The 26,898-nt window shown below is 40.5% G+C and overlaps 1 protein-coding gene across 5 annotated transcripts in view; it reads left to right on the top strand.

Moving 5' to 3' along the window:
- brsk2a (BR serine/threonine kinase 2a) overlaps positions 1–26,898 on the top strand; it is a 321,319-nt gene that overhangs the window by 222,562 nt on the left and 71,859 nt on the right. For all 5 annotated transcript variants that reach the window (XM_039663149.2, XM_039663145.2, XM_039663146.2 and 2 more), the window contains exons 4-5: positions 7,301–7,441; positions 25,807–25,923. In XM_039663149.2, coding sequence (XP_039519083.1) covers positions 7,301–7,441; positions 25,807–25,923 — 258 coding nt within the window. The remainder of the gene's footprint in view (positions 1–7,300; positions 7,442–25,806; positions 25,924–26,898) is intronic.

Here is a 26,898-nt window from a genome sequence, read left to right on the forward strand (position 1 = left end):
ACAAACATCTGGATTTTACTTGTTTAGATGACATTTTCAGGTGAAAATTATTATGTTGGTCATGCTTCCAAAAAGAATAATCTTTGATTCTGAACGCCAGTATCCACACCGGCGCGGTGACTGACAGTCTCACACTCTCCTCAAACATTTTGTTCATTCGTGTGGTGTCATGTCGAAGGACAACTTGATGTACAACTCGCGTAAAGTCGATAATTCCGCGAATGACTGCAATTACAACATTTCGAACAGAGATGGCGACAAAGAGGAAAAACTGCGGACTGCAGCTTTAAGAACCATTTTTTGAACATACATGTTTCTTGGTTGAACCATAAGCTGTGTCTGAAACCGCTCACTCGTTCACTCATTCACTAATCCCTATATAGTGTATGGCATTTGAGTGCACTATATCTGCAAGGAGTGAACGAGATGAAGTGAGTGAATTCGGACGCTGACGTTTACACTGTGCGTCGGAGAGTTGGAGCTGTCGCAGAAAAGGCTTCGTCACAACTCCTTTTATCTTACATTACCTACTTTATAAAATAATATTAACAACAATAACAATCATAATGACTTTATTTTGTAATTATATATATATACCTCCGTGCCAGCTTTGTAATTTCATCGACTGAAATTGTAACTCTCACGTTCACAGATGACGTGTCGTCGAGCGCCCTCCGGCGACCGTATATTCAAATGAATACGCTTCCTAACGACGATTAACGGATATTTTTCAAATCCTCCACTGGATGTAATGTAATCTCTGGTTTAAACTTGCTCGCGCCGCACTTTCATGCGCGCTCAGTTCTCTCCGCATTGGATTGTGGGAAATAGGGCTTCAGCAAGTGTACATCGAATGTACACTCGAATTCAGAGAGGATTGTGGGTAAAAGTAGTGAATGAATGTAGGGAATGATGTCGTTCATTCGGACACCACTACAAAATGGCCGACATCCGATATAGTGCACTATATAGTGGATAGGGAGCGATTTCAGACACAGCTATAGTTTAGTTTCCTTATCAAAGTGCCATGGACACAGTTCTTTTTTCTAAAGACACTTATTTAGACTTTGAACATTTATACTTATTATATTTGTTTATTCTTATTTATTTAATGAAGATGAAATAAGACTAGGATTGCAAACCCGAAATGTGAGAGTGTTTAGCTAAATTAAGTGGAGTTTGGTGGTGCAGCCTGAAAGTTTGGCAGAAATGCGTCATGTGTAAATGCGTTTGATCCTGAAAGGTTTTAAGAGAGGGATTCTGCTGGTGCTAAAACACTCTTAATGATGAAAGTGTGAAGCGGCCTGTTAGTCACGGCAGTTTGAGAGCTGCTAATGGGGCCACGACTCATCCTTCATGTAAACAGCATGATAATTCACTTAGCATTTTTTGGCATCAACAAATCTTTATGAAAATGGTTTCTGTTTACCTCATCACTCATTTATGTTTTCTCTGGTTTTGAAGCACTGCATGTGTTCAATATTTTACATCTCTTGGTATCTTGGTAAATAATGTGATTTTTAGGGGCCAAGCACCGAAGCTCCTCTTCCTCATCCTCCTCCAACTTGGTGTCTATGGCAGCCCATAGAACCGTATCCAGGAAAGATATGAAATTTGGCACACAGATACAATAGAGGACAGTCTGAACTGTCACCATAGCAATTTTGGAGTCTCTAAATCAATCCCACTAGCGCCACCAACTGTCCAAAGATTCACTCATGTTTATGCTAATAACTTTAGAACCATAAACACAATTATTTTTCCCCCACTGATTCCTTAGCTCAAGCCGAATCGATTGCACCCATATGTTTTGCCTTATTAGTGGACCATGAATGCCAGAGGTCGGCAACCTGTTTTGTCATGATGTGCCATGAAGTTTCCTAGTTAATTTGATTGGTAGCATAGAAAGAGTCCAGAACCTCAAATATTTCTGAAGCAATTTTGCATCATTTGCTTTTAAATTCATCAAAATCACACAAGTTTGTTTGTTTTCAGATTTAAATTAGACTTTCAATGACAGATTTCCAATGAACCCTACTACGTGTGAACAGTGTTTGCACATTACCATCATTGTGTTTTTAAAAGGATTATATGTACGTATTTGAATATCTCTGAAATATATAACAAACTGTAAGCTGACAGCCATTCACTTATATTGTGTAATTCATCAGCTCGTAATGTGCAAAGCTAATGGTTTTTTTCGGGATTGTGCACTTTGATTGACTTGTGCAGTTTAATTCGCACACTTTAATAGCATTTATAGGTTCTAATTTGAAACAAGCTGTTACGATGAGAAATTATTACCTCCAAATGAAGATCTGTAATGCAAGGGCGAGGTAATTTATCTAAATTAAATACATAGACAGCTCACATTAAAGCGATTACCACATTGTAAAAAATATTGTTGGTTTAACTTAAAAAATGAAGTAACCTGGTTGCCTTAAAAGTTTAAGTTGATTGAACTAGAAAAAGTGAGTTAATACTATGAAGGAGATTGCTTTAATCATCAGAAACTCAAAATAATAAGAGCTAAATAAATTATTTAAGTTGATTTGACAAAAGAAAAATGTTGTGATAACAAATCTTGAAAATATATATATATATTTTTTTTACAGTGTGTGATCCATTGATTCATTGACTCAATCACTCATCCAATCACACAACACAAATAATTTGTGTATTTTATTATATATTTTTTTCTATGCTGAGATGAAACACGCTCGGAGACGCTGCAGTTAATTGTTGTAACTTTATTTCAACCTGGTTTGGCTAATGGAGCAAATAGGTCAAAATATATGGCAATATATCTATATATACTCTGTCTAAATTTCTTAGCATTAACTTGGACTTTGAGCTTTTGTACAAAACAATCTCATTGACTGTGATTTGAACAGAGCGATGATTTTAACCCCTTAGCTGTCACCCCCCTTTTTGAGAATGGGGGTTAAAATGCACTATTCAAACTTAAATGGTTGTAATTTAAGAATGCTTTGGAATATATACCCAAGTTTGGTCTTGTTTTAAAGAAAACACTCATCAGAATATTGCTTAAAAAACACTTCAAAAAATGAAAGTATGAAAAAGTTATGGAAGTTTAAATTTACAGTAAATTAAATATAATGTACTATATATTTTTTTTTATTATTTTATGTAAAACATATATTTTATAAAATATTTTTTACACTAAAATTTCTATAAAATCAAAGCCATACATCTTATCAAGTTATGTTCCAAATTTGAAGTTGATAACACAAAAATTGAAGTTCCCATGAGATTTTGTTTAGGCGTAGTACCAAAAATAGCCACCGGGTGCCATTGAATTCCATTGAATTTAGTTGTATACATTCTGCCTTAACAAATTAATACATTTCTGTCCAAATATCAATTCTGTCACAAAATTTGGAACCTTGAGACTCTTTCTGACAATATCAGTTTTGTCAAGATTAGAAAAGGTTTTGATCATAAATTATGAAATATAATGATGCCCAAAAGGGGAGGAGCCTGATAAAATAAGTACCGTTTCTATGGTAACGCAACTTTCAATTATAAAACAGTTTTCACACGATGAATTCTGAGTTTATAAGCTTTCAAATGATACCTAATTTATGATAACTACTAAAATATGAGATATAATAAAAAAGGCGATAAAAATAATATTATATTTTAGAGGATAATAAATATAAATATTATCATTTTTAGAGGATAATAATGTACTATATTTTTTTATTTTTTATTGAAAAATACTAGATTATATGTTTATTATGAACTTTTAGCATAAAAACAGAAGTTTCAATGATTAAAAGTGGGTTCATCAACTTTTTGTGACAAAGGTCAAAACTCCTGTTATGATGCAGATTTTTTTTAGGTGTACTCTTGTCATAAATTCATCAATTACTCTTCTTACATAATTTTTTAACACAAAACAGGGGTAGAATATCTATTTAGAAGTCTTAGACCTTTCCAACAATATATAATTTGTCATAATTAGAATAGGATTTAATAGAAATATAGTGAAGTAAAGTTAGTCGGGACGGTGACAGTTAAGGGGTTAATGGCTTGACATTTAGTTTACCGGTTAAAAAAAGGTTAAAAAGCTGACTATATGACACCAAGTTGCCGGCATTTCCCCTGATACATATCACTCGCTTGGCTTGGAAGAGAAACTCACACATTCACAAATGTTGTTTAATCATAAATTGTTTATGACACTGACTCGCTTTTTTATTTTTTTACTTTAGTGTGAGTGTATTTGAAGGCAGTTTCTCCACAGAAACTTCAAATTCACTGCCTCTCTAGTCGTCTAAACTTTTCCTGACAATCTTTCCAAAACAGCCTAATTTCAAACCATAACAGCATGTTATCGTCAAGGAGACTTAACAAAACTAAAACCCACTCAAAGTTTTATCGTGTTTACTTTCTTGGTATCACTTTTATCTTCACACTCATCTTCTATTGTGTGCTTTTGGTTCACACACTTGGACAATGTAGAACGGAATCTGTCAGCCACGTATTTCTCTGCCATGTACAACCTCCAACCAAAGAGAATCACTCTCGACTCCGTGTGCTTGTTTAAATGAATATCCCCATACTCAGAGATGAAATGGTCTATTCTCTTTGAGACTTCAGCCAGGTTCTTTGAAAATCGTCTAGAGGAAAACGTTAGTTATTTTAATGAGGCTTCATTATAGACTCAAGCTAATCTAAATCCGTGTCTGTTAGCTTTGATGTTGTCGACTTTATAAGCTAGCGTTCTCCTAAATGTTTACAAACTGAAGTGTTTACATTGGGACCTAAAATATGATGACTCATCTTGCACACAGCATGATGTAATTATGAGCCCGTTCTTAACATTACAAACAAAAAGTCTGAGATTAGCAACATGTTATTTGCTGTTTGATACTGCAATTGCGACTTTATATAATGAAATTCTGAGATAAAAAGTCCGAAATAAGGTTCCATAGCGGACAGAATTTGCCATTAGATCATTTTACCGCTAAACTCTGGAAAAAGTTTTAGTCCAATTATCCAGTAAGCCAATGCATTAAACGGCATTAATGTAAAGAAAAGCCGGCTTATTACATTAGAGCAGGCAGAGAGAACAGTGACTCGCCAGTTTTCAGTGAATTATTCATTAAAGTGTCTGTTTAGGTTAAACACAATCTCATATTCTGTGATTGTTTCTTAAGAACGCAAGCCCTTAAAGGCAGTGGTGGAGGACGTACTGAATCTCAGTACTTAAGTAAAAGTACAAATATCCAGATAAATATTTACTTTAGTAAAAGTAGAAGTAACACAATGACAACCATACTTAAGTAAAAAGTAAAAAGTACCTTATTTTAAATGTACTTTAAGTATTAAAAGTAAAAGTACTTGCATAACAATTTATTCTCTTAATGTCTGTTTTCTAATGGTTAATAAAACATTTAATTCTAACTCATTCAACTTAATACTCCTATAATGATGTTCAATAATGATGGGAAAAAATTGTTGTTACCATTTCTGAAACAAGCTTGTAATTAGGCAATATATATATAGCTACACATAATGCTTATCCTTACTATATGTTAATAGCTATGTTTGGCAGTAAACGCGATTAATTTATGGTGTTATTCTGAACCTCTTGGCTTGCCATAATCCTAAAGAAACGTATATTACACACGGTGCGTTTCCTATGCACGTAAAAACAAATTTTCGCGTATAAATTGCACGATTAACAAACTGCGTGCGAGACGCATTTAGTGTGACCGGGTTGATATATCCATGGCAACCAAATGTCACTGGTGAGACAAACGTGCAACGAACGGACGGTCAGATTACGTTTTGGCGGGGGAAAAACTGATCAGAAAATGAAACGAAAATGTAACAGAAGTTGTAGAAATGTAGTGGAGTAGAAAATATAATAATTGCTGCAAAATGTAACGAAGTAAAAGTAAAAAGTAGGCACTATTTACTCTACTTAAGTAAAGTAAAGATATGTGAAAAATGTACTTAAGTAAAGTAATAAAGTATTTGTACTTCGTTACATTCCACCACTGCTTAAAGGGTCACTTCATCCATTTGCATTAAGCTTTGTATCTTTAGAAACCAGTGGCGGTTCTACTTTGAATTACACCCAGGGCGCGACGACCCCCTTCGAGCGCCCCCCCCCCCCCCCCCCCTATTAAACAAGACATATTATGTAGGCTTAATTTTGCGATAAGTATGTGATTAATCACACATAATAGATCAAAGGGGTGCGAATAATCACGATTTATTTATTTTTTTAAATATTGACAGCCCTAATTCTAATACATCAATTTTGTGGACGACCCTGTATAACTCGCTCTTCCTCTTCTTTTTCTGAATCAGTTTCTGGTTCAAACATATATGACATTAAATAAGATCAATTATGTATGCTTAATTTCACGATAAGTACAGTATGTGATTAATCGTGATTAATCGCTCGAAATTGTGAGTATACGCGATTAAAAATGTTAATATATTGACAGCCCTAATTCTAATACATCAATTTGTAGATGACCCTGTATAACTCGCTCTTCCTCTTTTTTTTTCTGAATCAGTTTCTGGTTCAAACATATATGTCATTAAATAAGATCAATTATGTATGTTTAATTTCACGATAAGTATGTGATTAATCGTGATTAATCGCTCGAAATTGTGAGTATACGCAATTAAAAATGTTAATATATTGACAGCCCTAATTCTAATACATCAATTTGTGGATGACCCTGTATAACTCGCTCTTCCTCTTCGTTTTCTGAATCAGTTTCTGGTTCAAACATATATGGCATTAAATAAGATCAATTATGTATGCTTAATTTCACTATAAGTATGTGATTAATCGCTCGAAATTGTGAGTATACACGATTAAAAGGTTAATATATTGACAGCCCTAATTCTAATACATCAATTTGTGGACGACCCTGTATAACTCGCTCTTCCTCTTCTTTTTATGAATCAGTTTCTGGTTCAAACGTATATGGCATTAAATAAGATCAATTATGTATGCTTAATTTCACAACAAGTATGCGATTAATCGCTTGAAATTTTGCGAATAAATCTGATTAAAAATGCTAATATATTGAAAAAATGCTAATATATCTATTTTATTTGGATTATCAAAGATGAGTTTTAAGGTATGGGGAGACTATAAGGAGACCTGTTTTAAGGTATATTAACTGCAGCGGGATTTTAAAGGTTCATAAGTTATACAGGCTCTTTGATATGTCCCGCCCAAACCTCATGTTTCATTAAAAGGTGTTACTATAATGCTATTTCTGTCTTTTGTTTCTGTTTGCAGATATTTGGTTTTAGAGCATGTGTCAGGCGGAGAGCTGTTTGACTATCTGGTAAAGAAGGGCAGATTAACACCCAAAGAAGCTCGAAAGTTCTTCAGACAGATCATCTCAGCTCTGGACTTCTGCCACAGTCACTCAATATGGTGAGTGTGACCAGCCATTCCTGAACATGTCAGCCTGTTTTAATGGAAATTATTGTAGCTGTGTTGATAATCATTGAAAACATTTTTAAAAAAAAAAAACATTTGGTGTCCATCCTCAATGCATTACACACAAACAAGCTGTGAAACTGAACCTTATTAGTGTTTAAATGCTCCAAAGCACATAGAAAACTCAAAATAAAAGCTTATCCAAAACATAAAGCCTCCTAAAAGCCAGTCCAGTCTAGTATTTCCCACCTTTTCCCCACTTAATAGATTTGTGGTGACCGGCGTGCTCGCTCAAACTCTTCCTTCTTGTGCTCGTTAAATTCATATTCATACCCCGGGGCTTTCGATTATAACCATATCAAGATATCAGACTCAAGGTCTTTTTTTACACTCAAAAGCCATCCGAGGCAAGGCAAAGCCTCTCATAGTTTCTCTTCTTGATTTATGATCAGAGCCCTCATCCGAATGGCTTTTTTTTGTTGGAGGGACCGGATGGTCTGAGGGAGGATTTACCATCATGAATCAAATCATGTTATATTCCCCTATTTAAAATCTTATTGCATGTCCAAATGGTGAACGAATGACCCATTCTATGTGTTTGTGTGTTGTTTATTGTGTGCTGAAAAGAATAACCACATCAATTGAAGAGAAAATGGTGTTTTATGACTCAAAAAGGGAAGAGAAACTGAGTTTTCATGAGCTTTTTGATAGTTTTTCACACATCAGTGGCGCTATTTGCACTATTTAAACCTGAAACTCTTTATCCAATTGATTACAATTTGTCATCACAATAAAACCGCAGCGTAACCAAATTTGCTGACACGTTTGATGGAATATCGGAAGCTGTTATTTCTGTAAGCTTGTAATTTCGTTTGTTTTTGATAATTGGTCCTGTTTGGTTCACTGAAGCATAAAGTTGGGTTATGAAAATAGGAAAAGGTGAGGGCGTAACCAACGATGTATAATGATTATGTTCTTTCACAAACATCATTACCAGATATTGACTTTTGAACCACATCATCAGTTTTAATCGGGCCTTTTGTTTTGCAAATACTTTGTTGCACTGAACGAAACCTTGGACAAATAGTATGAAATGGTGAGTAATGCACTTCTACTGCTTTTTAGTCCTTCTATTAAGTTCCCACTTACGATAAATGGATATCATTTTGGCCAAATCCAAATGAACATGTTGGGCAACTATATGGCTTTTTCTGTTTTTCCATCTACTGCTATAAGAACTTTTTTAGTGCTAATGAGAAAAAAATGCAAAATCAAGATTAAATGATGGCCATTAGGGAAGAAATGTCAGGTTTTATTGCTAAGTTTTATTGCTATTCTTCACCAACAGTACATAGTACATAAAATATCTAAAACTAAATTGTTTTGCAAACAGTCACATTTACAACTTAATTATCATCAGTACCAATTAGGTTCTGGCATGATTTTGACTTCAGATGCGTTTTCCAAGGGTTATGGTGCCGTTCATGTGCTCTCATGTCAACAGATGTGACTTGAAGACAAAATCTTTATTTTGAGCTGTACCTGTGAAACACTGAGAGAAGAAAAAACGACACCTGGATAAACGAGCAAATCCTCTCATTTAACGCAAAAGAGTGTTATCAAGCTGATGTATTTAGAGATAAAAGGGAGGTATTATGGGTAATCAGTGTGTCTCTTTTACACCACACACATACACATTTGCATTTGTGCGCATCCACCTACAAACAAGATGAAAGAATTCCCTCACAACAAAATACTGCGGCTCAGGGATTTTATCAGATGGTAATAACACGGTACTTTGAAACACTGTGGAACTGAATGATTACGATTTTCTTGTATCATTGTGTTAAATGAGACACAATATTGCCAAAAGTTTTGGGACGTCTGCCTTTGTATGCACATGAACTTTCATGACATTACATTCTTAATCCATAGGGTTTACTGTAATATACAGTTGGTCCACACTTTGTTGCTATCCACCTTTTTCTGCACTCGTTGTTTTTCCCATAATTCATAGCGGGTTCAACTGACTAAACGGTTTTCTATTTCCGGTTAAAGTATTTGTTTACATAGAATGCTAGCACTCTAGTCCAGACATTATAAAATTATCAGTCTACACATGCGCTTTATATTTAATATGAGCGAAATACACACTTTTAGGTGGCAATTTTTTTTTAGTAATTCTATGGATTACACTTCGCAAAACAAAAGTAATAGCCTACTAACCGGATGAAGAAGGGTCGGCCTCCACAGAACATAAAATATTATTTTTATTTTATTTTTCGTGTTCGCATTTATGAGAAAAAAAAACAATGTTACGGATGTGACAGTTCTCCATTACGCACATGACCGCTCTGAAAGCGACTTTCCCAACTTTCCCCAGCTTTCTCAGAGATCTTAAAGAGAAACCACAAACCCTTTCTTTAAAGTAAATTTCGTTTTTTATTAATTGTATCTTAATTTTAATCAATGTTTCATCAACCAATTGCCTGGTTTTAATAAATAAGAATTAAATAAAGTAGAAAATAGATCATCATGACGGAGGCGCCGGCGCGCAAACTGGACTCTGGTCTCATAAATGAACCGAAACTCGGCGTATAATGTAGCCTACTCTCCCCACATTTCTGAGAGAAATATAGACTAAAGCCGCGTTTCCACCGCAGGAACTTTCCCCAGGAACTAGGAACTTTGGGGTGGTACTTGGTGTGTTTACACCCCATGAACCAGGGTCACCCCCCCCCCCCCCCCAGAAAGTGCCTGCTGGCGAGGTACTACTTTTTCAGAGTTCAGGAACTTTCGGGGTGGGACTTGTGCACTGAACATTCTGGTTGGTTCTTACCACGCTATTCTTTCTGCCCGATGGCGCGCGTTTGTCCCATTCATCTCACGGTCAATGTCCGCTGATAACAAACGTCAACTTTTATATCTAGCATTACGAGCTTTCTGAATACGCTTTGGGTGCTCGTCTCTTTTCTGCCGTTTTGTTAAATACCTCGTTAGTAAACCAATCGCACACAAAAAAGCAGCAAAGCTTGAATCTCCTCCATACAAAACTCAAAACAAACGCGCAGGCTAGGAAGAGCAGTCGCACGCAGTTCAACGTCATCTCCCCGCCCCGAACCGGTGTAAACGCAGTAAGCAAGCGGTCTGGGGGAAAAAAAAAAGTTCCTGTGAAAAAAGTTCCTGGGACAAATAGTTCCTGGTAATTGCGGTGGAAACGCGGCTTATGTAACTTTGAAAGCAGAGGTAGACAGCAGTCAATAATTGTTTAGAGCAGAACAAGGTGAATAACACCTTTCAATTCTTCTGGGACAGCTTTCCACAAGGTTTAGGAGTGGTTTACCATTCTTTTAGAAGTGTATTTGTGAGTTTGGGCACTGATGCTGGACGAGAAGGCCTGGCTTGCAGTCGCCGCTCAAATTCTTCCCAGAGGCGTTCAATCGGGTTGAGGTCAGGACTCATGTTCCTCCACACCAAACTCGCTCATCCATGTCTTTATAGACCCTTCTTTGTACATTGGTGTGCAGTCATGTTGGAACAGGAACATCCCCAAAACTGTTCCCCCAAAGTTGGCAGCATGAAATTGTCCAAAATATCTTGGTATGCAGAAGCATTAAGAGTTCCTTTCACTGGAACTAAGGGGCCAAGCCCAAACCCTGAAAAACAACCCCACACCATAATCCCCCCTCCACCAAACTCTACACTCGGTACAATGCCTTCAGGCAAGTCCCGTTCTCCTGGGAACCATCAAACCCAGACTCGTCCATCGGATTGCCAGACAGAGAAGCGTGATTCATCACTCCAGAGAACACGTCTCCACTGCTCTAGAGTCCAGTGGCGAGCTTTACACCACAGCATCCGCCGCTTTGCGTTAAACTTGGATGCAACTGTTCGGCCATGGAAACCCATTCCATGAAGCTCTCTACACACTGTTCATGAGCTAATCTGAAGGCCACATGAAGTTTGGAGGCCTGTAGCTATTAGCTCTGCAGAGTTGACGACTTTGTACACTGAGTGCCTCAGCATGCGCTGACCCTGCTCTGTGAACGTGGCCTACTACTTCATGGCTGAGTTTTTGTTATTCCCAATTGCTTCCACTTTGTTATAATACCACTAACAGTTGACCGTGGGATATTTAGTGTTGAGGAAATTTCATGAATGGACCTATCCTGGTTCCATGCTTGAATTCACTGAGCTTCTGAGAGCGACCTGTTCTTTCACAAATGTTTGTACAAGCATTCTGCATGCCTAGGTGCCATGGAAGTGATTGGAACACCTGCATTCAATGATTTAGAGGGGTGACCCAATACTTTAGGCAATATAGTGTATCTTAAATAATAAAGTAATCTCCAAGTAAACACTCATGTGGTTGAATGTGTTCAAACAGGCACTAAAGACGCCTACTCTCCAACCAAAACACAACCTTAGTGTGTCTCTTGAGCGCAACGGACTCAGTGTCTTGCTGTCTCTCGTCCGTGCATCAATTCTCAGGGCTACAGGCCTCACGCAGAGCAGCAGTAGGGCATTATGCTACACCAGGGATGAGAAATATCCCTGCCATACTGTCACACTTCCCCGGCTGTTTGCTTACTTCATATGTGACTGAGAGACGCCTGTTCCCTCTAAACTCATGCTGGGACAGTCAGCAGGGGATGAGGAGAGAATTACCTACCCGATATTCTCTTTTCCCACTGCCGTCCTTTCCTATTTCAGTATTCGTCCCGCTCTTGTGGTTTGTCTGGCAAGCTTTTTGTCTTTTTTTGCTTCTCCGTTGTCTTTTTCTCTGTCTTTCACTTTGCCTACACATATAACTTGCATATCAATTCCAAAACCTGCTTAGGCAGCTTTTTAAGGCATCATTGGGGTGTATGACAGCTGTTTCAAAAGGTAGACAGCATAATTATACTTAAGTATGTGCATTAATTATGCTAATTAAACATATTATGCATAATTACAATGATCTGCATCTCCATTTTCACCTTTTTGGATTAACTGGTACTTTAAGGTGATGCAAATCTGAATTGTGCAACATAAGCACATTGGAAAAACTTGCCTGTTTTATGCAAAACTAAAAAAAAAACAAAAAAAACACACATATAATATACAATTTCCAGCTTAAATCACACTAATGGCAGTAAAGCACCATTTTTTTTGTAAACATGACCTAAAATTAACACGCGCCAAGCCCCAAATGCGAGTAAAAATCGTGGTAATTTTGACGGTGTCAATCGACAGTTGGCTGGTAACATTTTTTTAAAGGGGTCATGAGCTGGCTTTTTAAATTTTATAATATTTTTGTCTGAGGTCAACTTATGACGTTTGTTCGGTTTTTGCATTCATAAACATCAAAATGAATAAGTAATATTTTCAGCCTAGCTGAAAAACGCTGGGTTTTTATGGGCGTCTCGCACTGAAGACTTGGAAGTAAACGCCCACTGCTGTGAGTGGATAACAGTTTTGCATATTATAATGAGTTTCAACTCACCCGTCGATGCACTTGGGGGAAATTGTTTTGAAAACGTCCAATGTTGTAAAATGGCAACCGGAATGATTCGCCCATACATGTTCGACCCAGAGTCCGTGTGTTGCACAATTCCTGTCAGATCCATATCAGATCTCTTAATCGGTCTGCAAATCCAGTCTTGTTTAGAAAACAATCCTCAGTGAAATGAAGCGAACAGACGGACAATGTTTTACCTTCATCAGCTGGAACGTCATTAAAAATAAAGTTTATCCATGCAGTCCTATTGGAATCCAGAGGAAGCTTATGCAGCGACTGTCTTCCACAACCAGGCACTGCACAATATTCTGTATTGTTTGGTAGCTCGATCCGGTTTGTCATCACGAGGTAGGAATCTATGTTATTTAGCTATGCGTGTAATGCGGGAATCGGTGGGCGGGGCTTAACCGGCCGTGTTGAAGTAGGCGTTGATCTTCTTCTGCGGGGGTGGTGTTTTATCCTCTTTGACGTCATAGTTCCCCACTTCTCGAGTCGTTTGCTGAGTTTGGTGTCAATAAAAGCTTTTATTGGACTAACAAGGACGTTTTCAGTTCTGAAACGTACAGGAAATTCTTATAATCTGATGACCTCTTAGATATCAAAAGCTGTTAAAGCTGCCTGTTAAAATATTCAGGCTCCACAGCACCAGGGAATGTTTGCGCCGAAACACGCCTCCTTTTTCTGTTGAACCGCCCAGGGAGCGCAAGTTCATTCCTTAGTTCACCGATGAGCGTCTGTGGAGGGAAAAGCCTGCTTTGCACGGGTGCAAAATAGGAATGATAAATGCGTCAGTGTACAAAGTCATTTGCGCAGGGTTTAAGATAGGGCCCTGAATGTTACTAATGCGACCGAACCTTATCATGTTGATAGCGTAGCAACATGCTAACATCAAACCATTGGAATCAATTGAGTTGAGGGCTGTTTGAGTGGTCAGTAAAGTTGCTGCCTTCCAAATCACTCACTTAAAGGAGAACTCCGGCGAACAATGAACCTTTGGTCTAATAAAACATCGGTACCTAGTCAACCGTTCTCTGAAATTTGTTTTCATGATAATCGAATGTAAAGAGTTTTATCTCTAAAAACTGTTTAGCGTATAATGCTAGTAATGGGGGCATTGACTAAGTAAAAAGAAATCGCTAGTTTATACCACTAACAAGGCTCAAAATAGCCCCACATTAACAGTAACATAATGAGGCTCCATACATACAAAACGAAGCATTGAGAACTTTGTAAGTGTACAGACCGTTTAATAAGAAGATACTTTATGAAGACAGTTCACTTCATGTATACAGACATGAGCCATCTTAAAAAATAGTCTCGATAAGTCGAACCACGAACGTCGTGCTGAGTGATCTGAACTCTATGAAGTTCAACGAACTTCTGAACTGTATGAATGGCGTTCGGGATCGACTTATCGAGACTATTTTTTAAGATGGCTCCTGTCTGTATACGTGAAGTGAACTGTCTTCATAAAGTATCTTCTTATTAAACGGTCTGTACACTTACAAAGTTCTCAATGCTTCGTTTTGCATGTATGGAGCCTCATTATATTACTGTGTTTGTGTGGGGCTATTTTGAGCCTTGTTAGTGGTATAAACTAGCGATTTCTTTTTACTTACTCAATGCCCCCATTACTAGCATTACACGCTAAACAGTTTTTAGAGATACAACTCTTTACATTCGATTATCGTGAAAACAAAACTCAGAGAACGGTTGACTAGGTACCGACGTTTTATTAGACCAAAGGTTCATTGTTCGCCGGAGTTCTCCTTTAAGGTTACAGTTTTCGAACAGAGCTCATGTTATACTGTTGAGCATCCACATGTTTATATATATATATATATTATTGTGATGGACAGACTGACTTGGCTATTTGAATCATGAGCATTGTTCTTTAGACGTTTTTTAGACATATCTTTCTGTCCACCTACGAGATTATCTTTCTAGAGCTTCTAGACATGAATATTGTTCCAAATATAGCTACTAATAGAGTCTGTGTATGACAACGCCTGTCAGTCAAGAGCGTACATAAATACACCAAGCTGTCTAGCTGAAAGGAATAACTCTCCCAACCCATTTTTACTGATATTTTCCAGCCTATTGACTCATTTGACACCCACCTGCTCCAGAAATAATAGGCAGATATAAAGATCAGTACAGTAGCACCCCCTTCCACCCCTCGGCGGTAATAAGAGTCAAGGAGATCATTTAAGAAAACGTCTCGGGTTATGACTATAACCCTTGTTCCCTGAGAAGGGAACGAGACACTGCGTCGATAAAATCGACTCTTTGGGGACGCTCCCTAAGCGTGCGCCTCTGAAGTATGAATGAAACTAATCCAATCCTGATTGGTGTTGCGTCGTGACGTAACATGTGACGGCATACCCGGAAGTATAAAAGTGACGCTGTCACAACACACACTAGCCTCGCGATGAAGCAAGACGCTCAAGGGTCTGAAAAGGGGGCGTGGCAACACGACGCAGTGTCTCGTTCCCTTCTCAGGGAACAAGGGTTATAGTCATAACCCGAGACGTTCCCTATCGAGGGAACTCAACACTGCGTCGATAAAATCGACTCTTTGGGGAACGAGTACCCACTAGGCCACGCACCGAACAGACCCGCCCCAGAGTGAAACTGATTAGGCACTCAGCAAGGGCCGAGTACGTGTGCACCGGGCGTACTGGGAAGGCTGAGACTGTAAAACCTGATGAAAGTATGCGGGGTAGCCCAGCCGGCTGCCTCACAAATCTCCTGCAGAGGTACTCCCGACAGAAGGGCCCTAGAGGAAGCCATGCCTCTAGTCGAGTGAGCCCTTAAGGCCAAAGGTGAAGGAACCCCACGCACCTTGTAAGCCTCAGTAATAGACTGGACAATCCAGTTACTTATAGTTTGTTTGGTCGCCGGGAGCCCCCTCTTAGGTGACCCAAAGCATACTAACAACTGGTCAGATCTTCTCCAAGAAGCAGACTTTTCCAAGTATACACTCAAAGCTCTGACGGGGCAGAGCAAGTGAAGCCTCTCTTCTCCCGCCGACACATGAGGTGGAGGATGGAATGCCTGAAGGACTACAGAGCGAGCCGTACTCGAAGGAACTTTAGGCACGTAGCCCGGACTCGGGTGCAAAAAGGCCTTTACTTTGCCAGGGGCAAACTCCAAGCAAGCTGGCGTTACCGCCAGGGCCTGGAGATCTCCCACCCTCTTAAGAGAGGTAATCGCTAAGAGAAAGACCATTTTCAGCGTTAAGTCCTTAGGCGAAGCCGACTCTAAAGGTTCGAAGGGAGCGAGGGACAACCCTTCCAGAACTATTGCCAGATCCCAGGCAGGCACCCTGGACCTGATCGCCGGCCTCATCCTCCAAGCACCACGGAGAAACCTAATGACCAATTGGTGCCTCCCCAGAGGTCCACCATCTACTGGCGCGTGGAAAGCCGAAACGGCAGCCACGTACACCTTAAGAGTGGACGGGGAGAGACCCGCAGAGAAACGATCCTGAAGGAATTCCAGAACTGAAGCCACTGGGCAGTTTACTGGATCCAACCTTCGTTCTCCACACCAAGTGTGAAACACCTTCCACTTGAGGCCATATAATCTCCTGGTAGATGGGGCCCTAGAGCTAAGTATGGTTTCAACCACCTCAGCTGATAAGCCAGCATTTAGGTACTGAACCCCCTCAGAGGCCAGACCCACAGCTTCCACAACTCTGGGCGAGGGTGGAAGATTGTGCCCTCCGCCTGAGACAATAGATCCCTCCTCAGAGGAATCGGCCATGGCGGAGCTATGAGGAGTGATATTATATCCGAGAACCATACTCGTGTCGGCCATCTCGGGGCAACCAGAAGTAGACTCATGCCCTCTTGACGGACCCTCTCCAGGACCCCTGGGAGCAGAGCGATCGGGGGGAAAGCATACAGGCGAAGCCTCGGCCAAGCCTGTACCATGGCATCCAACCCCAGCGGGGCTGGATGTGAGAGGGAGAACCAAAGTGGACAGTGGGACGTCTCTCGAGACGCAAACAGATCCACTTCCATCGGTCCGAACCTCTCCCCTATCGACTTCACCACATCCGGATGAAGTCTCCATTCCCCGGGCCTCAGCCCCTGCCTCGACAGGATGTCTGCTCCCCGATTCTGAACCCCTGGGATATACATTGCCCTTATTGACAATATCTTTCCCTGGGACCAAAGGATAATCTGATGCGCCAGTTTGCACAGAGGGCGCGATCTGAGTCCCCCCTGTCGGTTCAGATAGGCCACCACTGACGTATTGTCCGTCCGTATAAGGACGTGGCGACCCTCGATGTCTGGGAGGAAGCTCCTCAAAGCCTTGAATACCGCCATCATCTCCAGGCAATTTATATGCCAAGTGCGATGATGGTCCTGCCACAGACCCCTGGTAAAGCGGCCGTCCATGACCGCGCCCCAGCCCGTAAGGGAGGCGTCTGTCGAAACGGTTTCCCGGCGACATGACACCCCCAACACTGGCCCTTGGGATAGGAACTAAGGCTTCTTCCATATTTGCAGAGACTGAAGGCACTTGCGCGTTACTCTGATCATACGGAACGGATTTCCTTTGGGTGAGAACCCCTTGGTCTTCAACCACCACTGGAGGGGCCTCATGTGAAGGAGGCCCAGAGGAATAATGTTGGATGCCGCTGCCATGAGGCCCAGCATCCTTTGAAAGTGTTTCACAGTGACGGCCTGACCTAGCCTCACCCTGGACACCATCGCCAGAATTGACTCGATACGTGCGGGAGACATACGTGCCTGCATTGTAATCGAGTTCCACACGACTCCCAAAAAGGTCGTGCCCTGGGACGGTTCTAGCACACTCTTCTTCAAATTGAGTCTTAACCCCAATTTCTGAATATGGCCAAGAACGACATCTCGATGCCGAACTGCCATCTCCCGAGACTGGGCCAAAATAAGCCAGTCGTCGAGATAATTCAATACGCGAATCCCCTGAAGTCTCAGTGGAGCAAGGGCCACGTCCATACACTTGGTAAATGTGCGGGGAGAGAGTGCTAGGCCGAACGGAAGAACCCGATATTGGTATGCTTCGCCCCCGAAAGCGAACCTCGGGTACCTCCTGTGACAAGGAAGGATGGAGATGTGAAAATAGGCGTCTTTCAGATCTATCGTGACAAACCAGTCCTCGGATCTGATTTGACTCACGATTGTTGGAATGGTCAACATTCTGAATTTGAACTTTCTCAGAGACCGGTTCAACACCCTGAGATCCAAAATTGGCCTTAACCCCCCATCCTTCTTTGGAACTATAAAGTACCGGCTGTAAAACCCGGACTCCCTGTCTACCGGAAGAACACGTTCTATGGCTCCTTTCGACAGCAGAGTCTGTACTTCTTGTTCCAGCACCTGAGCCTGCTCTGGGACCACCGCAGTGAGCACCACCCCAGAGAACTTGGGGGGGCGGTGCGCGAACTGCAGTCTGTACCCAACTCGTATTATCTGCAGGACCCATGGAGATATGTTGGGAAGATGATACCATCCCTCTACAAAATCTGCTAAGGGTACCAGCCTCTCGAGGCTGGCCTCTGGTGTCTTTTCGCTGGAAATTGATGCGGCCCGAAGCGCTGTTAACGGCGGACCTGCATCTTTTCCTAGAGGGCCCCGTTGTGAGAACAACCTCGGTTGTCTCACTGCGGAGGGGGCAGCCCTCTGAAGTCCTGCCTTGGCTAGGACCTCTTTTCCGAAGTCCTCTTAGCTTGAATGACGTCCCTCAGGTCGCCCCTCTGGCTGGAGGACTTCGGTTTTTGGGAGCGTTTCCTCTGTTGCCAAGACCCCGGAGGGGGGGCTCTAGAGGAAACGCTCTCCTTCTGCTCTGCCCTGTGGGAGGAGCTGGCTGATGGCTGGGGCTGCTTGCTTTGCCCCCCCCTACTAGATTTGGCCTTCGCTTTCCGGGGGAGGTACTGCTGGAACGCCGCAGATTGTTTTCTCGACTCCTGAAACCTGTCGACAACCGAATTAACGGCGTCGCCGAACAGGCCAGAAGCCGAAAGCGGCGCATCCAGCAGGAAGGACCTATCCTTTTCTTTAATACCGGATAAGTTCAGCCACAGATGCCTCTCCGTGGCCACCATGGCCGCCATAGAGCGGCCAATAGCGCTGGCCGCTTCCCTAGTGGCCCGGAGAGACAAATCTGCGGCCTTCCTCAACTCCGCGACATCTTCAGGAGTAGGCCCCTCCCCCTCATCCAAATCTTTCAGGAGGTCGGCCTGGTATGCCTGCAAAATCGCCATTGAGTGCAGACACGAACCAGCCCGACCCGCCGCCATGTAAGCCCTGCCCACCAATGCAGATGTCTCTCTGCAGGGCTTACTAGGCAACACCGGGGTCTTTAGGGAAGACGCCGATTCGGGAGAGAGATAGCTCGCTAAAGCCTCCTCCACCTTCGGCATCTTCCCATATCCCATATCTCGAGCCCCCATAACATTGCTGTAATCTATTACATTGGGACTCGAAATACGGGACGAATGCGGTCTTTCCCACGTTCTCGAGATCTCTTTATGGAGATCAGGGAAAAACGGCAGACCCCGGCGGTGAGGCTGTGACCTGCGCTGCAGGTAACGCTCGTCCATTTTACTGGTGACTTGCGTTTCCTGCTCATGTTGTGGCCAGCTGATGTTTAGTCTGGCCACAGCGCGTGTCACAACCTCCACCAGCTCCTCATAACCCAGGCCGCGTGATGGCGTGCTGAGATCACGGTCGTCCGCATCGATGCTGAGCACGTCCCCTTCCTCAGAAGTAGACAGCTCAAGCACCGGGACCTGATCGCGGGTAGGAGAAACCGCAGCGCGGGCTCCCACACCACTCTCAGAGGCTGCGGGATCAGCCGATGGCGAGCGAGAAAATGCCTCAGCATTCTCACTCTCCTCCGCCAGATCCCGCTGCGAACCCCAGGATCTCAGTCGCCGCATCGCCTCGACATATGCGGGACCGGAACCCTGGGGAACGCGAGCCTGACCGTGCTCGTCAAAGCACGCCAGCCGGGAGCGCAGCACTCTAATAGGCAAAGCCTCACACATTTCACAAGCAGCCCCCTCGAGAGCTGCCCGTGCGTGCTGCACTCCCAAACAATACACACAGAGAGAGTGTGCGTCCCCACCCGTGATGTAACGAGGACAGGGATGCACACACCTCTTGAATTGTTCACTGGCCATACTTTCTTTCAATAATAAGACAAACAACACCAAATAAGACAGACAGTTTCAACATAAAGCGCTTGCTGAAGAGCGAAAGCTAGTGTGTGTTGTGACAGCGTCACTTTTATACTTCCGGGTATGCCGTCACATGTTACGTCACGACGCAACACCAATCAGGATTGGATTAGTTTCATTCATACTTCAGAGGCGCACGCTTAGGGAGCGTCCCCAAAGAGTCGATTTTATCGACGCAGTGTTGAGTTCCCTCGATAGGGAACTGAAATCAGCACAAATGCACTTTCTGTGCTTCTTTATTTGTCTCTCTGAGTGCACTACTGTGTTATAAGGGTTTTATGTGCCACTAGAGAACGTTTTGGATGAGATCTTGGCTTTTGTAATAGGGTTACCACTGTGATATCCCAAGTTGTCAATTCAGGGAGTCTAACGTTCGTGTGGGAAATAGTCACCGGTAGTAGGTGATAATCCTCATGTTTGGCTTTTGTGTAAAAATATGATCACTTTTTTTATAGCGGTCAAAACGTGAAGCAAAAAAACATATATTTTTGAGTTAAATGGAAAAAATAGTACTGGATTTGATTTTATAAATTGGGAATTAATTGGATCATGAAAATAGGCATTCTATTTGTTTGCAGTTAACTGTTGATGATTACACCATTGGCACATATTGGTTAAAAATGTCACTATTTCACACTTAATACAAATGCATAATGTCCCATGAGGGTTGTCATAGTTTGTGGTATTCCACTGGATGGAACAAGTTGCATTTAGTTATCATGACGACAATATGGCGTGATGAATTGTGCATACAGTAATAATAGGAATGTGCATTAAGAAAGCAAATTGGCCAACATCAGATCTCCAGCATGCAGAAAATCCAAAGCACTACTTAATTTGTAGACATACATGTTTTGTAATTAAACTCTACTAATTAGACCGCTGTGAACAGCATGCGAGTAAGATTGCTAATGTACTATCGCATGTGCCTCCCGCTGCTCTTTACACTACAATAATGTAAAGCTTGTTCGAGTGCTAATTGAGCCTTTAAAATATGGTGGAAATTAAAGCAAAAAAAAATGCTACAGTTTTGGTACGGATCAATTTTTTGATGCCAATGATGCCTTTTCTTGTTAGACTTTATTTATTTATAAACGTGTAACTTTCATGAAACATGTTCATGTATTTTATTATTCAAATGAATTCTTCCATTTATTCATTCATTAAAATATTTTAAAGGTTTATGAAATCACCCATTATTAAAAATATACTGTATATATTTGTTTGTTCATTTTATTTAATTAATTAATTTAACAATATTACTTTTTCATTCAGTCTTTTAAAATATTTGCTCTTCATTTTATTAATTAATTCACTCAACAATATTTGTTCATTCATTTCTTGTTATTAGTTCATTAAAATATTTGCTCATTCATTTGATGTATTAATTCATTCAATAATATTTGTTCATTTATTAATTTCACTCTCATCCACTCACTCACTCACTCACTCATCCACTCACTCATCCACTCACTCATTCACTCTCACTTACTCACTCACTCACTCACTCACTCATCCACTCACTCATCCACTCACTCATTCACTCTCACTTACTCACTCACTCACTCACTCACTCATCCACTCACTCATTCACTCTCACTTACTCACTCACTCACTCACTCATCCACTCACTCATTCACTCACTCATCCACTCACTCATTCACTCTCACTTACTCACTCACTCTCTCATCCATCCATCCATCCACTCACTCACTCACTCACTCACTCATTCACTCACTCACTCACTCACTCACTCACTCATCCACTCACTCATTCACTCTCACTTACTCACTCACTCACTCATCCACTCACTCATTCACTCTCACTTACTCACTCACTCACTCTCTCTCATCCACTCACTCACTCACTCACTCACTCACTCACTCATCCACTCATCCACTCACTCACTCATTCACTCACTCATCCACTCACTAATCCACTCACTCACTCATTCACTCACTCACTCACTCATTCACTCACTCATCCACTCACTCATTCACTCACTCACTCACTCACTCACTCACTCATTTATCCACTCACTCATTCACTCTCACTTACTCACTCACTCATTCACTCACTCATCCACTCACTCACTCATTCACTCACTCACTCATTCACTCACTCACTCACTCACTCATCCACTCACTCATTCACTCTCACTTACTCACTCACTCACTCACTCACTCATTCACTCACTCATCCACTCACTCACTCACTCACTCACTCATCCACTCTCACTTACTCACTCACTCTCTCATCCACTCACTCACTCACTCACTCATCCACTCACTCATTCACTCACTCATCCACTCACTCATTCACTCTCACTTACTCACTCACTCTCTCTCTCATCCACTCACTCACTCACTCACTCACTCTCTCATCCATCCATCCATCCATCCACTCACTCACTCACTCACTCACTCACTGAATCACTCACTCCCTCACTTTCTCATCCACTCACTCACTGAATCACTCACTCACTCACTCTCTCATCCATTCAATTTCAATTCACTTCAATATAGCTTTATTAGCATGACTGTGTAACACAATGTTTCCAAAGCATCAACATATTATACATAAATAATTATATTATGCTCACTCACTCATTCACTCACTCACTGTCTCATCCATCCACTCAGTCATTCACTCAGTCACTCACTCACTCACTCACTCACTCACTCTCTCATCCAGCCATCCACTCATTTGCTCACTCACTCGCTCACTCTCTCATCCACTCACTCACTCACTCACTCACTCACTCAGTCATTCGGTCAGGAGCAGGACAGGGTGGGTTCGGGGAAAGTACTGAAGTTGAGCTCAAACTAATCATTGATGTTTTTTAATTGATGTTGATCACCAATCCTCAACATGTTGGAGCTGACAAGCAACACACCAGACGGTAATCTTTAAGCATGCAGATGCTAAACAGACACAGTTTATTTTATAGGAAGGAATACTTCAGCCAGAACTGCCGTTTTGACGGCCACCATAAAAAAACACATATTAAACAACATTTAAATGCAGATCTCTATCACCAAACCACACAACAACGTGTGTGTAACACTTTTAAACTATCACTGGGCCAATAAATATGCAATTTAAGATCTCACAGCAGACTGGGGAAACATTCGGTGCCTCTGCGCTCTCAGTGGCCAAAACCAACAGCATATCACAAACATCACGGGATGTTTTATTACCACAACCAAACCAACACGCAGTTCGCTTTCCCACGTTCCTCCATTAACCTCTGGAAATTAACCTCACAGCTGTTCGATTAGGAAAATACAGTCAGTCGCTGATCATATCAACAAACCGTTTCTGTTCAGAAGAGATTACGGCGTCCGGGTCACGCTAATGTGTCAGGGAGAGACTTTAAAGAGCCGTTACTGATGTCACCGGTGCGACCGCTAATAAACCTCACCTCTGCCGTTTGTCCCATGAACATCGTTGAGGTATAAATCTTTTCATATTCAGTTTTATTAGCCCCTATGAGATTTAGCTTCATAGATGTGTTTGTATATGTTTTTATTTTTATTTTTTATGCTCACTGGTGTGTCGACGTCACTTTAAATTTCCATCAATTAACAAACAAACACTACAAATAACAAATAGTTATGACAAAAGTAAATAAAAATAAAATCAGAAAAAAAAATCTAACAACTGTAATCAGATAAATTTGTCATACTGCAATGCATATTCTATTTTTTTTAGACAACATCTGAAGAGAATGTCATTGTTTTAACATGTTTTTCGATCTACAGTATTACTGTATGTAGATTCAAAGTAATTCACATTTTTTATGACTCATAAGCCCGTAAAATGAAATCTTTACCTGCAATATTCTCTGGACCTCAGAGTAACCAAAATCTGTGCTCTGGCAAAGTAAAAAAGTAATGGAAATAATAACTCAAGTTGTAGTAAAAGTAAAATGAGTAAGAGTAGAAAAGTCTCCAATGAAAAGACTAGCAGTGAGTACTAGTTACTAAGATGATGATGTCAGTGAAATATTACAATAGAATTAAAATAATTATTTTATTTGTGAATGGGGCATCGATCATGCCTCAGTTAAAAGAGATGTTTCCCAGTGTAACTAAGTAAAAAGATTATTGTTATTTTTTGTCATTAGAAATACGCTTGAGTAAGAGTGAAAGTACACACATCTTTAAATCTCTAAAATATACTTAATGTCAAGTAAATGTCATGGGAGTAAATATAGCGTGTTGCTACCCACCTCTGATGGACCTGGATTATTATTTTCTGAAAGTTTATCTGAGCTGAGAATATTACATTATTATTAGTAGATTTATGAAAGTGTTTTGAAATTAAACATATTTTCGATATTTTTCCTCTTCTTTTAATAATTTAAAACTCTTAAAAATGCATCTTAACCTAATGTTTTATATTATGGAATCTACTTTTTATTATTTGCGTTGGTGTTTTTTTTTTTTTTGGCCTGTTTTGTTTTTGTTTCTCATTGTAGCCTGGGTTTTTTTTTTTTTTCAAATTGTAGCCTGGCCTGTTTGTTTGTTTTTTTTGTTTGTTTGTTTGTTTGTTTTTTCCATTGTATCCTGGTTTTTTTTTTTTTTTTTTTTTTGTTTCTCATTGTAGCCTGAGTTTTTGTTGTTGTTGTTGTTGTTGTTGTTGTTTTCTCTCATTGTAGCCTGTTTTGTTTTCTTTTGTTTTTCATTGTAGCCTGCCTTGTTTTTTTATGTTTTTTTTTGTTTTTCTCATAGCCTGTTTTGTTTTGTTTTTCATTGTAGCCTGTTTTGTTTTGTTTTTCATTGTAGCCTGTTTTGTTTTGTTTTTCATTGTAGCCTGGGTTGTTTTGTTTTTCATTGTAGCCTGTTTTGTTTTGTTTTGTTTTGTTTTTCATTGTAGCCTGGGTTGTTTTGTTTTGTTCTCATTGTAGCCTGGGCTGATTTTTTTTTTTTTTTTTTTTTTTTTTTTTGTGTCTTATTCTGTGGCCTCTGTTTTGTTTTGTTCACATTTTAGCCTGGCCTGATTGATTTATTGATTTATTGATTTATTGATTTATTGATTTATTGATTTATTTATAACATTGTTGGCTGGAATGTTTTGTTTTGTCCACAATACTTTTGTTTCTTATGCACCAAAAACTTGGAAACTGTCATCTTGCATCACACAGTAAAAAGTGGGGCAACTCATGAATTAAGAGGAAGCTTTAATTTCATTAAGACAGTTGGAAGAAGCTCGTTCATGTCGGCCCATGGTCAGAGGAGAGCTCAACATCAGACACTAAGACAGCGGGCGTCTGTCATCTCCTCCCCCAGGGTCTTTGTAGAGATAATTGAAAACTGAAATTGAGAGTGAAAGTGAAGGCCAAGTATATAACACTCTGAAGTTGTCCAAGTTAGAGCACACGCATTAGGAACTTCGCTGTGGCGCCCGGGGAGTGATTGGTGGGTTAGATGCCGTTCTCCTGCCAGTATTGAGAATCAAACCCATGACTTTCAGTTCACCAGTCCGACTCCCCAACCATTAGGCCACGGCTGCCCCACAACCACTGACACGAGGCCTGAGAGAAATCATTGTGTCATGCCACAGTTTTCACATGTCATTTGAATATTTCTTTGCCTTGTCCTTGCTTTTCCTCTGGGACAGTCACAGGGACCTGAAGCCGGAGAACCTGTTGCTGGACGAGAAGAATAACATCAGGATAGCAGACTTCGGGATGGCGTCTCTGCAGGTGGGGGACAGTCTGCTGGAGACCAGCTGTGGGTGAGTGAACATGATGAGGACAAGCACTGTGTCGTTTTGGCCATATAAATATCAGCAACTGCACCAAATTACATATTTTCCATCATCAAAATCAATGATGAAATGAAACACGTTACATTAGTTTAATTAAAGACTGATAATTAAGCCCAGCGGAGACTTAAATGGTTCAAGTTAATCTAGCACAATACAATAGTGTTTTGGCGGAAAACTAAATACGGTTGTTATTTTAAGATTTGCTGCTCAAGAAACGGTTTTGATTAATATCTATGTTGCTGCTTAAACTTTTTGAAGAATATTTTCAGGATTCTGTGATGACTTGAAAGCAGGGTTATCCTAGTGAACTAAAACTAAAACCATTAAAAATGTTTCATTTAAAGTAAAAATAAACTGCAGTTAAATGTTTTTAAAAAATATTCTTATGTTATTACATTTAGTTGTCAAGGCGCTTTAATTTAACTTGATGTATTAAACTTGATGTATTAAAATAACTCTAAACTAAAACTGAAGAAAAAAATAATAAAAATGACAGTAAAAAAAAATGAATAAAAAGATAAAACACAACAAAATTAAAAATTTTTGATAGAAACTTATTTGAAAAAAAAAATGTAACCTTGTTAAACCTTTTGAACAATTGAATACAATTGCTAAATAAATGCACAATTCATCCATTTTCGAGTTGAGATGAAAAAATGTCAGTGTACCAATGTGTGATCAGCCAATGAACTGTCAGCTGAGTTTTATGACACGCCCCCTCTGACATCATAAGTGCGATTATCTGTCACGAAAACGCAGTGTTTTCTTTTCTTCCGTTGTTTGGTGGAGGCCTGGTGTGAAGAGATAGGCGCCCGACTCATTTACTGCCCTTTATTTCTTTCTTAATGTAATCATTTCCCCTTTCAGAAAGCGCCTTTGCCCCCCACATATGCCATAAAACCTTTAGCCTTTTGTCAGTTGATTAATTTGGCCATGCTTGCC

The sequence above is a fragment of the Pimephales promelas genome, chromosome 25, assembly GCF_988280905.1.
Source record: "Pimephales promelas chromosome 25, fPimPro1.hap1.1, whole genome shotgun sequence".
Taxonomy (NCBI): domain Eukaryota; kingdom Metazoa; phylum Chordata; class Actinopteri; order Cypriniformes; family Leuciscidae; genus Pimephales; species Pimephales promelas.